Raw genomic sequence first — 13951 nt, 5'->3', positions numbered from 1 at the left:
TTATTGCTTAGGAATGTGACAAAAACAAAATCATCTCCATTAACTCAAGGCTTAAAATGTTTTACTTAAAGGACCACTTCACTACTTTTTAACATTGTGAGGACCAATTATAAAGCTAGGTTGAAAAGTGGTGAAGTACTTGATCCTTTAAGTAAAAGTCCCTACTGCAAAAAAGAAATACCTAAAGAATGATACGGGATTCAAAATGTAGCCTACTGGAGTAAAAGTATAAAACTATTGGTATCAAAATGTACTTAATGGACCAAACGTAGAAAGTACTCATTATGCAGAATGTCTCATTTCATAAGTTTTCAAACGTATAAAATGTATAAAAATCTTTTGAAATAGCCGATCTGCAAGCTAATAATTCTCTATATACAGTAGTAGTATATAATAATTCTACTGCAAAAAACAGTGCCTTCTGGTGGATGCTTCCTCTGCAGATCCCCAATGATTATCCAACTGGCAACAATTTGAAAAGCACGTGACGCACGCGCGCGCACACACACACACACACACACACACACACACACACACACACACACACACACACACACACACACACACACACACACACACACACACACACACACACACACAGTAGTTATGTGTTGAGTCATCAGTGCTAAATTACCACCAAGTTTCCATTTCTATAGACAGTAATAATTAAATTGAGATAATAATACATGATCAGATGACAGGTCAGAACTTTCCTTCCAATTTAGTAGTGGTACCACTCCTCTGACAACCATTTCATCTTGATCAGTCTTCACGATGCACATTTCTTGTAAACAGCAAACAGCAACAATTCATAAAACTCAGGACAGTTTTTGTATTTAGTGCTAATATTTATTGAGTCAAGAAATTATGCTTTCAGCACCATTGTTTAGCGGTATAAACATATTTCACCTTTTAAAGGCATAACAATGAGTAAGCCTTGGTGACAGTCCAACCTGACTCCAGACAGTGCATGACATGTTAAGTAGATGGTTGACACCATGCAGGACAGATATTTGGCGTGGTTCTTATATTACCATTAAACAAACACTGCCCAGCCTGAACAGTGTGCTCACCCATCAAACCCGGGGCATAATTCTTTCCTCTGTGCACGGCACCAAATTAGGATATGGTGGTGTGATGTGATGACTCCACATCTAACATGTGGTTGCAGATTAATTGCCTGATGAAAGCAGCAGATGCTATGTGGTTTATACACAGTCAATAGCACTACGCCTTCAACCAAATGGACCCTTACAGGTCTGTATTACTGTAACTCTGAGACACACACATGGGATCTGTGGGGGTCTTTGAAATGACAATTTGAGAACCGCTGAGTGTGATGTAGCCCGATACTTCATTGTAAGACGCTGTCGTGTGCCGAAAATAGTCAATCTACGAGTTTACTTCAGCATAATAAGGGGAAAAGCACAAAGAAAGCACCGACCTTCAATGTACTCCTCTTAAAGAGTGTTACGTCTCACTCCCCATCGACTCCACAACTGTGCTGTGAGTGCTGGAGGGTTCCAGAGCACTCCACAGCACACCTCAGCGCAGGTGTTTCCCAGCCCCAATCTCCTCACCTGATCTGCAATCAGCTCCAGAGGCTACAAGAGCCAGCCCTGCCAAGAGCTCTGTGCCAGTTCCTCACCAGTATATGGTTGGTAACGTAGAGACAGCTACTGTAGTATCAGTGTATGTTTAGAGCTAGACAGTTAAACGTCATGCCGTTACTGTGCTTTATATTCTCTCCTGTAAACCTGTCACTGACACTGTCTGACGCAAAACTGCCATCATCCCAAATTACGTTGTTAAGATGTTGGAGCCAATCTTTCACTCGCATCTGCCTAAGATGCTAATTAATGAGTTCCATGCTTTGTCCTATCTGGTCTATCATTATGCAGTGTCTCCAACCATGTCAAATAAGTCAATTTGGCATTGCAGTATTTAACATGACATTGTTCAAGTGGATAAAATAAAGGAAACCCTGCCTGTATTGTAGCTTTGCGTACCCCAAGTTTGATCAAGTTTCCTCTACAGACAGTCTTCTTCATAGGCCTGCTTGCCAGTGATTATGCTCAGACTAAGCATGGAGTGATGTGTGCTGCGAATGGAGGTCATGTGTGTGTTGTATGGCGTTAGACTCTGCAAGGACCGTTTGCGGGTTGTAGGACAGCAGCAACACAGCTGCTGGTTGAACTTCTTCTGGAAACTCTTGCTGAGCAGGTAGAGAACAAAGGGGTTGAGGGCTGAATTTGTGTAGGCCAGGATGCGGGCCACCACACTGCACACAAAGTGAAGCAATGAGATGTCCACCTAGCAGGAGGTAGACAGAAAGTTATATACTGGACTGTAGGCCTACACACGTCACTGTACATTTACCTTCCAATTTACCTATAAATCTTGACATTTCCCATTGAGGTGAAATGTTTTAATGTCCCAGCAGACCATGAACAAAAAAGCAAATAAGCACACTGACACGTACTGTAGCCCTGGTCCAGTGCGTTAGCGAGTTGAGAACTCTATTCAATTATAGACACATTCAAGTATAAATAATTAGATATGTACCTCAGAGTAGTTGTAGGAGCGATATAAATAGATAACATGGCTGGGTAGCCAGCACACTGCAAATAGACCCACAAAGACCAGGACAGTCTTAGCCAAGTGCTTTCTTGATTCCACCTGTTAGATGTGCAAATAAAATCAAGGGTAGTGTTAAACCTGGGAAAGTGTCTTTTTAGCCATATTTTATACTTTATAATTATATATTAAAAAATAGCAGATATACACGCTCATAGGATGCCTATATCAACAGGCAGTTAATCTGGAATCACTTTGCGCTATGAGTTTCTGCAACAACAAAAAAGATTGTGAAAATGTTTGCAAATCTTTGAATGTTATATTTTTTTAAAGCAGAAACCCTGCATGGATGGGGTTCCACACCCAACATTTTACATCAATTCGGGAGTCTTTGACATGAAAAAGTATTTTTATAGGATTGGCCTCAGATCTTAATGGATTAAAGAACTATAGCAGAGCTCTGGCATGTTTAGTCCACTGACATTTTGTTACCAATCGTTTGGCAGTGTTCACCTTGTGAGTCTGTCTGTGTGTGCATGCATGTGTGCGTGCGTGATCATGGCTAAATGTGGTGCTGAAGACACCTTTTGTAACAGGAACTACCATAAAAGTGTTTTTCATTAGACTTTGGCAGCATGTTTCCATGTAAGTTGTGTTACAAATCTTTACAGGTGTGCTGTTGAGACAGTGAGGGCAGAGGTCGAAGATCTAGGTGTGGTACATTTAAGGGAGTTGGACATAGGTTGTAGGGATGTATAGCCTAAGTTGAGGTGAAGAAAATGCCAGCAGTCATTGTATGTCCTTTTGCATGATTTTTATTTACCTCTGATGAGATAGTGCACAAACGTACGCGTTTCGGCCTGTATGGCCTTCCTCAGCGTTATCATGTAGGCCTAGTATAGCCTATCATTTTAAATCGCACATCACTTTATCCCAGATTAAATCAATCTAGTCCCTGGAGACAACATTTATTTATGAACAAAATTATAACAGTGACTTATAAACCCAACACAGGGAAACTGTCTGTTTGTATAATGCATGTCCGGAACTTAGGCAGTGAGTATGTGTTATAGCCAACAACAAACAATATGTTAAGAAAGAGTTGTGACTTGCCTGTCGCTTGGCACAGATGTTCCCTTCCGGCAGATTAGAGGTGCTTCTGAGCAGACTGCGGGCGATGAAGGCATAGTAGACCGAGATGACCGACAGGGGAATGACATAGAAGATGAGAAAGGATGCCGTGGAGTGGACCTTAGGGAGCAGCTCCCCGGCCAGTGGGTAAGGGGCACAGGTCACTATGGTCTCATTGGTGGAGCTGATGTTGAACGTGTGCAGGTCAGAGAGTACAGCCTCGGGCACTGCCAGCGTCATGGAGAACAACCAGATGAGAGCTGCACGCAGGACGATGCCAGAGGTAGCACTGGACCGCTGGACGTTCAGGGGCTTCACAATGGCTCTGTACCTGATGCAGTACACATGGGAAGAGACCGTTAGATACTGGAATCACAGTCTATTATCCCCATACTGTAGTGTAGATGGTCTTAGTAGTAATGCCAATAATAGGCCTGTTCAATATAGACTGAAATGACAGTTTACACTAGTAGGCCTAATCAAATAAGCTATGGTATTGTTACACTAGACTTTCGAATATTTGGGTTGGTTGTATGGCCTCTTAAAGTCGAGTTATAGTCATGTAGTCGACTATAGGCTACTCGCCCCTTCACCAAATATAATGTAACAGTTAATTTAGTAGGCCTATTTCCCTCCCTCTCTGAAATCTGAAATGATCTTGTATACAGATTTATTTGATTGTATAGTAGTCGATCTCTATACCCTGTAACATTATAAGAATAACATGACACAGAGACAGTGACTGCTTAATTACTTAATTTAGCACCTTCTATAGCAGTTAATTTCGTTTTATATATGTTTTGCAATGGCCTCATCATGCTATTATGCCCGTTGGAGAGTTAACTTAACAATGATGAATGAATTATGATAATACCTTTTTTTTAATATAATCACCAACATGAATTATGTTTGTTATTTACAGCAGAGTGAGGCGAGATGGAAAAGGGGCGACCGTACCTGTTACCGCAGAAGATATATTCAGTATAGCAAAACATGTAGCCTACCTATCAGCTGACAACGCTGTAAGAGTGAACACGGACACCCCAACCGAAGTAAGTTGAATAAAAGGGATGACTTTACAGCCCAATCTACCGAACAGCCAGTTTTCCGCTAGGTGGAGGCTTGCGTCCACTGGTGCGCAGGTGACAAGGAGCAAAACGTCCCCAAGCGCCAGACTTGTCATGAAAAGGTTCGGAATATTCCGAATAGTAGATTTCGCAGAGCTAAACGTCTTGATGAGAGTGGTGTTTCCAATCAGTCCAACGGTAATAATTACACCATAAACTGAAGCGATGGCAACGCCGACCACATTGACTGCTTTCAATTCTAGAGCGCAAGTGTAGAATAGAGTTGAACTTGAATTCGTTTTTTCCATGTTCATCTGGGCATTCAAAGCTGCTGGTGCTGATCATTCCGCTGCCGCCGTGCGCAGCGCGTCCCCATGCGGTTAATGTTTTTGTAGGCTACAGTATACGATTTGTCAGTTCAGTTGTCACATTTCACTGCACCGTCCGTGCATCCCGACTCGAAAGTCACTTTTAATACCCTGGACTAGAAATATTAGGGAATTTTCAGTTAATGTATGTAGGCCTTGTCATCTAATGCTATATATTGTAGGAACAGTCAGGGGCGCAATAGCCTAGGGGACGCGGGGGACGCGTCCCCTGCCAGCGTCACATTGGTCCCCCCCAAATGAGTTTGGGCCTGGTACGAGACTATAGGTACAGCTGTTGCTTCTTTCGAAAAATATAACGCAACATAGGAACCCCGCTAGTGTTTTTGGTCTTCGTCTGACAGTTTCTGTAGCAGAAAGACCTCTTTTCTGGAGGGGGGGGGGGACAGTCGGTTTGGGGGGGTTCCCGACGGCTGCGCGTAGCTTCCACCTCTGACAGAGGGGAAGCGAGTAAGCGACGCCGTCAGAAACCCCCTCACTCAGGAAGGCCCCCTCACTCAGATCTCAGACGGACCAAATTGCGACAATACAGCCTAGCCTATGTAAAGAGGAATATAAACAAGACCTTGGCGCAAAACTTCATATTTACCCTGCTCTAATACAACAAAAGTGTGTTCTTACATCCTCCATTTCACATCAGCACTCGTGAGTAAATTTAATTGCCATTATGAAAGTTTTCAGTGACGTTGGACCCACAGGTTGCATTGTCGTCAATAATTAATCTGTCTTTAAAACGTTCTAATGTTAATATAGCATATTGGCATTGCATTTGTATGTGCATTGAGTCACTGGAACAACCTCTCTGTAGTCCGACCCTAACCATAACCCCACGTTTTGGTGGTTAGACCCCCCCATCCCCCCCTCCCCTAGGGTAGTGGGGGGGACGGGGGGGACGGATTTTTCGGCGGCGCCGCTTCGCGGCGCCGCTCTATATCCCCCCCTAGCGTTCGGTCAGTGTTGCGCCTCTGGGAACAGTACTAGCCCTGCATGGTTCCCAAACTTTTTCACAATATATATTAATTAATTAATTAATTAATATAAACGTTAAAAGTTAGCAGGCTACACTTCAATGCAGCCATATAACGCCAGTCAGTCATACTGTCATGAAAAATATATAAAAATAAATAAATAAATAAAATAAAAAATAGACTAGCTTGTGTGCGTGTGTGCGCGCGCGCGTGTGTGTGCGTGCCTTTTCAGTGGGGGTTCTGAGCAGGGGGGGATCCGTAATAACGCACGTGCATGTAAAGTCATCAGCTCGTGCACGCCACCTTTTGGTCACACCACCACACACACGCCCAAACAAAGCACGCTGCTCTAGAGACTGAGACAATGTTTGTTACAACAATCCGTTTGTTTTAATATTAAACACCTCGGAATGCAGCTTTTATTGACATCATGGAGTTAATTAGTGTCGTCAGTGTTTTTACGAGGCTGATGAAAAACTAGACAACTAAAAACCTCTATGCTAAAAACCCCTCTACAAGAAGCTGTGGAACCAGAAGTAGCCGTAGGCCTTTATATCCATCAGCTGATCAAACTCAGGTGAGTGTTAGCTTAGCTCAGTTACCTTTTTCACATCAGTGTCCATTTATTTATTGGGCATTTGAGTCACGGAGCACCATTTGATGACATTTAGCTCTGATTTAGCCTCTCAGACCCATTTGAGCCACGGACCACCATTTGATGACATTTATACTCTCATACCCAAAACTAGAGAATGTTGTTGTCGTTGGATAAGAGTTTGTTTGTCCACACGTCCATGCTGTATTGATGTTTGTACCATTAGGAGAGATAACGGGCACATGTTGATCAAAATGACAATTATTTTACATCTAATTGTGTAGACTTCTGGTAAATTAATTAGCCTAATGGTAAAAGGTATTTAACAATATTGTTTTACTCTTGACGGGTCAACCAAACTTGTATATTTGGTTTTATTCCATCTCGAGTTAAAGATCTAATAAGGGTCAATTTGGTTAAACGCCATAGTATAGCTGCATGGGGACCACCTGGAAGTAACCACCTCAAGGACCACTGCATGGTGGACTGGCTTAGCTAATTAGCTACTTAAGGCCTACCATTAAAGGAATTGATGGAATTGCGTGTAATTTCACTTTGATGTAGCAGCAAATAGTTAACTAGATCAGTGGTTCCCAAACTTTTTCATACCAAGGACCCCCAAATTGACACTAATTAGCCAGCGGACCCCCAATTGAAAAGATATGCCAGGGACCCCCATATTAATATTTTGACGGCTCTCTATAGTGATTCTCAACCCGTTTAATTTCAAGGACCCCCCAGTTTGACATGCATTAGTCTACGGACCCCCATTTAATGTCATTTCTATCTCTGAGACCCCAATTTATATTGTAAAATCAATGTTTATTCCATTTGGTTCCAAGTACACTCTCAGAGTTAGACCCATTAGGGTCCATTTGGTTCCAAGCTATCATTTAGCTGGGGACCCCCTGGAACTCCCTCAAGGACCACTGGGGGTCGTCCGGGGAGTTATAGAAGCATTGTTTTGTGTGATGTGATATGAAGCTTTTATTTAGCCTAATACTGGAGTATTTCCGATTTTTTATACATTTTACTTTTCTACTCTATCTCAGAGGCTATTTTTTGGTTACTTTAGTGTGCGTGTGTGGCGCTGTGTGTGTGTGGACTGTGGGGCTGTGTGTGTTTGGCTGTGTGTGTGCGTGGCTGTTTGACTATGTTGTGAGCTTGTAGATCTGCTATTTGTATACATTTCATACAAATCGTCCCCCTGGGTCCACAGTTGATATAGCTTAATGTGCAACATTTTGATTGGAGACGAACGCACGTGCGCAATTTTAAATAATGTGATGAATCGAGAGTTGCAATAACCTGCCTGTATTAAACGATGTAGAACATGTTATGAGCTACTTTCTGTCAAGACATTCTCTGCAGGTGATTATTTTTTTAAGTGTTGGAGTTTGGAAGCACTCGTTGAAGTCACTGAAGTGCCCTGCATACCACCTGTTTCGCATTTGCACATAATACAGGAGGCAGCAGCACGACCTGTTAATAAAAACGAGTGCTTCCAAAAGCCAACACTTAGTAATCCAAATAATCACCTGCAGAGAATTTCTTGACAGAAATAGAAAGTAGCTCATAACACGTCTATGGTGGATTTTTATGAAACAAACACTTGGCAGATTGAAAGAGGATATTCAAGCTTGGCCTACAGCTGCAATGATAGTGAGTTCAACGTCGTTTAATAGAAGCAGATCACAAAAGCAATTTGTATGAGTGGGGAGTCAATGGAGGGTATTGCTACTCTAGATTCATCACATTATAAAAAAAATGTGATTAATCGTTGCAAATTGTGGCCAACACACACCCCTGAGTCACACTGCATGAAAAGAGGAGTTAACGTGCAATTATGGGCACTGTATTTAGCAGGCATATACAGTTAATATACGGTAATAGTGATGGTACAGTTTACCGGAGTTTGTCGGAAAGTGACTAATTAGTCAAATGACTAATTGACATCACCAGCTGGATTGGAAATGACTGTGCAGTTGTGTTGTGTTGCATCATGTTTCCTGGTGTACAACATATAGACCATGTTTAAATAACAACACACAAGAGAAGTAAAAGGGTTTTAAATGTGTTCATTTGTTGACACTGCGGAATTATTGCTAAATTATGTGTGGGTCACCGGCCTGTCTCATCTGCAGTGGTGTTGGTAATCCTATATATTATGAAGGTGCCAATTAAAGCTATGTAGAGGAGGGGGTGTTCATGTTCATATTTGTATGGCGTTTTGTCTTTTTGAGTGGTGCAACCACTCCTATAGACAGCTATGTGTGTCTCCCCGACAATATATTGCGTTTGTTCATTGCACAGCCTAACACAGACAGGCCAGGGAGGATGGCTTGTACAGTACAGTACAGTACAGTACAGTACAGTACAGTACAGTACAGTACAGTACAGTACAGTACAGTACAGTACCACTCACTTCAGACGGGTCTGATTTAAAAAAAATCATTTCAGAATTAATTGGGCCTTTGAAATATAGTGGAATCAGTTTGGAAATTCCTTCATGATTAAGAGTCATTTAGCCACAATTTGAAACACTTAACAATACAATGCGATGACTGTAGAGTTGCAATGCCCTCCATTGACATCCCATTGGTCCAAATTGCATTTACGATCTGCTTGTATTGAACGACGTTAAACTCACCAACATTGCAGCTGTAGTAGGGCAAGCTTGAATTATCCTCTTTCAATTTGAAAAGCTTTTGTTTCCTAAAAATCCACCGTAAACATGGTATGAGCTACTTTCTGTCAAGAAAAACTGTGCTGTGATATTTTTGAGTGGCGCAACCACTCCTATAGACAGTTGTGTGTGGCTGTGTCCCTGATTCCCTGGGTCTGTCTGTCCCTGGCTGTGTCCGAGCACAGAAAAGTGTCACTGTTGCACAGCCTAACACACAGACACACACAGGCCAGGGAGGAGGGCTAGTACAGTACAGTACAACTCACTTCATACGGGTCCGATTCTTTTTTTTTTTTTAGTGTTAAGTTTGGAAGCACTCATTATCAAGCATTAGGTTATTCTTTAGCTAAATATTGAGCTTGTAGATCTGCTATTTTTGAAAGATCTTGAAAATGTGGCACAAATTTGGAATATATATTCTTTCCGTGCGAACGTTTTTAACTCAAATCTTTGCTGGTCCCTGGTCCCTGCAACAACATAGTTTCTGATGGGGGTCCACGGCCAAATACAGATAATTCTGGGGGTCCTTGACGTGAAAAAGGTTGAACACCAATGACATAGAAACATAGGTTTTTCATAAAAACTATTAGAAGGCATTCGTAGAATCGTCCTCTGGTCTAAAATGGCTTAATTCTCAGGGCTTCTGGGTAATCCAGTCCCAATGCAATGCCTATATACTGTATGGAGTGTCATGGCAGCCTCCGTATCGCTCTGTCCTCACTTCTTGTGTCACAAGACCATGCACTGACGCCCGTATATGGTGACAGAGCCACGGGTTTTGCAGGTTTTCATAGTAATCTACGGTCGCATTCACCTCCATATACTGTACAGTATGGGCACAAAAGGGACCTGTTAAAACGGGTGCTATGACAAGTTGACAACGGGTATTATTAGGTTCCCTAGTTGCATCGTTCTCAAGTAGGCCGATGGGCACGTACAGGTGTAGTCATTTCTAATTTGTTTTTAACACCTTTTTTTTGTTTATTTATTTTTAAAGGAAAATTATGCCTGCTGCCCTTGATGTCTGGAATGCTCCTTGGGAACGCCAGGGGTAGGGTCGATGGTCTCCCCGCCAGGACAGTGACCTCAGAACGCCGGGGGTAGGGTCGAGACTCAAGGGTCTCCTCAGCCGGTCAACGATAGTGGGCGCGCTATGTTGTCTGGAATCCCCAAATGTACCGCTCAAGCTGGTACATTGAGGTACATTAGGCCCATCACAAGTATTAATACATTATTTAAATTACAATAAAAATACATGAATAGTGAAAGTATCAGATCTACGAGATTTCCTTCCCGCCAGGGTGGCCAAATGTTTTCCCTATCTTGTTGTTTCCTTCCCGCCAGGTTGGCCACATGTTGTAGTTTCTGTTTGATTAACCCCCTTTTGTAGTACTTTCCAGGTGGCAAACGTTGAATTTGTGTCACTCTTCTAGTGACCCAAATTAACAGATATTAATTAGTGCAGCTCCGTACCATATTACCCTATACATAGCTATTAGGACGTTGTGGTGGTGTGGATGTTAACGCACGCGTGCGTGCGTTTCATTCAATGAAACAATTGACGAATTTAATTTCTTCAAAGACAATCTATGCATTTCATTTCATTTCCCATCATTCATTGGAGTCCCATCATGGCAAGGTAACTATATTACCTATACTATATTGATTAAGGGCATCTGCTATCTATAGAGTAGACGGTAAAATTACCCAAACGTGTTTAAAAGTCAAATACCCCTTTAATGCAGCCCTGAGCCCACAGGGCCCAAAAAGGCAAAAATGCAAATAGGCCCTGCAGCCTCAGTTTGGCGATGGGGATGTGAGGCTTATTTAAGCAGTCACACCTGGCCTGAGTCAAACTATAACTGGTCACAGAGCTGGGTGTGGCTGCGCACCTGTTGTGCATCGAGGACATTGAGGTACAACAGGATAAACTAGAAAAAAATTCCCCTCGGGGCACAGGTCTCCACCAGGAGGATAGGAGTGTTTGTGATAGATACCGATTTGCATGATTTATGGATAGAATCTGTATGAGTAATGTAAAGAAATGTGTTTAGCAAGAATCGGCCTCATGGTGGCGCTATAACTGGCCGAAGAATTTTGGGCAGAGGTAAGTCGTTGGCATCTAGGGAGTGTGTGTGCATAGTTTGGCATCGTCCGGGCCAACGGTGACTGAGATTAGCTGTACACGGATGGATGGACACACACACACACGGACACACGGATGGACGGACACACACACAGACACATGGATGGACGGAGTGCAAAACATACTAGTCTCTCTCCATGCCTTTGGCCTGGTGGAATCAATCAGTCATCTCCACAAACAAACACTCAGGGAGAGCCACTGTCCGGACAGATAACTTTTACACAGAAGAGCAGATGGTTATTTTGTAGTTGCAGGATCGTGAGATGTAGTAGCATAGCATGGCAAGCAGCCGGTATGTGATCCTGTATGGATAGTTTGAAAATAAAGAGAATTTGTGATTTTGAAACCATGGCTGACACAATTTGTATTTAAGTTTATAAAGTTAGGCCTGAGTCGTGGCTCAGCGGTCCAGGCATCTTGGCTGGCAATCCAGTCTGGCAGTGTGCCGCGGGTACGACTCCCGACCCCGACGGCCCTTAGGCTACTGCATGTCACCCCCCATCTCTCTCATTTCCTGTCAGCCTACTTTCTATCCCTCCATAAATATTAAATAAAGGCGAAAGCCACAAAAAAACATAAAAAATTAAATAAAGTTTATAAAGTTTATAAAGTTAATATCAGTAGGCCTAGGCCTATTACTAAATACATGTTACACTGGATAATGTTAATTTACCTTTATTGTTACATTTATGACTATTATGGACTATATGAGTGATTCAAGTTTACACTTAAGGCCTATACTACTGGAGAGAATGCAGATACTGTATGCCATGTGGCACCCAAGAGTGAGTGTCGACATTTAGTGGCCCTCTCTATCATCCATCAAGTTTTCCACCCCTGATAGTATGCAACATTACATTGCATAAATACAGACTGGGTGCATTGTATATAGCATGTTATTGCCATCTGCTGGTCAATTGTGAATACAACATAAAATTAACTTGTACCATGTATTGTCAAGACAAGAGAGATATTAGACTTTTATGCTGAGCTAGGCTACTCTGCGGCATCTGCGCTACATTCACCCAACCATTCAAATGAAATATTAAAGAAATATAATGTGGTGGGAATGTGTGCAGGACATATATTTGGCCCACGTGCACAATACATTATCAAAGGAATTTGTGAGTTTAGCCCCAGACAGATAGACAAAAATATTAATATTAAAATATATATTCTGTCTATGTTGGGAGACAAGTAACACGTATCAAACAATACATTTTTTCAATTCAATTCAAAGGGCTTTATTGGCATGAGAAAACATACGTTTACATTGCCAAAGCAGAAAGAACAAACAATCAAACAATCATGGTTAAAGGACCACTTTATGTCAACCTTATCTTCATAATTATAACTGATGATCCTCACTAATGCTCTTTACAATTCTGTCTACTCAGACTCAGTTCAGAAACATGCCAGTGACCAGTGTCATTGGTATGAATGTTTTGTAATTTCAAGCAAGATATATATATAAAATACTACTACTACTACTACTACTAATAATAATAATACTAGAAAAAAAAAAACGCTGCAGGCAGCGATAAGGTAGGACCAATTACGCAGGAAGGCAATAAGAATAAGCCATAGAAACATGGAAGAAAAAGAAGACCATGGAATTGTGACAGGGTCGTTTAAAGTTTGTGGACCGCAGGTTCCGTGTCACAGGAGGTTTATGGAGGAGGCCTGATAGGTACTGTGGAGCCAGGGCTTTCTGACATTTGTAGGTGAGAAGGAGGAGTTTATAATTGATACGGAACTTGACAGGAAGCCAGTGCAGTTGTTTGAGGGTGGGGGTGATGTGCTGCCAAGGCTTCGTGCGGGTGAGAATTCTGACAGCTGAGTTTTGGACATACTGCAGCCTGCAGGTACTTGTTTGGGACCCCAAACAGGACTCCATTTCAGTAGTCCAGGCGGGAGTTAACAAATGCATAGATGAGGGTCTCGGCCACTGAGTGAAGGGCGGAGTCTGGAGATGTTCTTAAGGTGGTAGAATGCTGATTTGGTTATGGATTTGATATGTGACTGGTAGGAGAGGGTTGAATCCAGAATGATGCCCAGAAGACCTTGCAGAACCTACCAGCATCAGCTGTGGCCTGCGACCGATATTGGCAGAACAATATCTGAGATTGCTACGGACTCGAAGAAGAAGAAGAACTCTGTGCATCTCACAACAACCATGTTGTTAGGTTGACCATGTTTTGGTAGTGTTCAGATGACTCAGGTGGTCTGTGATGTACTTGTGTTGGGGAAATTTCCTGTGGAAGTTATTGTCCCTGATGTTAAGCCACCTTTGTGCTTTCCGCTCAGCAGCATGGCCAAACTCCTGCTCCGGAGTCATATAAGGCCTGCTGATCCAGTATTCGTTCTCAGCCTCGCGCTCCAACTGTGCCACCAT

General features: G+C 42.4%; 1 protein-coding gene across 1 annotated transcript; it reads right to left on the bottom strand.

The window, feature by feature from the left end:
• Positions 1 to 2031: 2031 nt before the first annotated feature.
• grpr (gastrin-releasing peptide receptor) lies at positions 2032 to 13951 on the bottom strand (the record flags this gene model as incomplete). Its single annotated transcript, XM_080769713.1, has 5 exons — positions 2032 to 2313; positions 2566 to 2679; positions 3691 to 4039; positions 4713 to 5034; positions 13774 to 13951. 5 exons carry the CDS (start codon positions 13949 to 13951, stop codon positions 2032 to 2034), a joined length of 1245 nt encoding a protein of 414 aa, XP_080625839.1.

Source organism: Protomyctophum bolini, assembly GCF_963924005.1.
Source record: "Protomyctophum bolini genome assembly, chromosome: 1".
In the NCBI taxonomy this organism is placed as follows: domain Eukaryota; kingdom Metazoa; phylum Chordata; class Actinopteri; order Myctophiformes; family Myctophidae; genus Protomyctophum; species Protomyctophum bolini.
The sequence above is the reverse complement of the archived record's forward strand: the minus strand, read 5'-3'. Positions and strand labels throughout refer to the sequence as shown.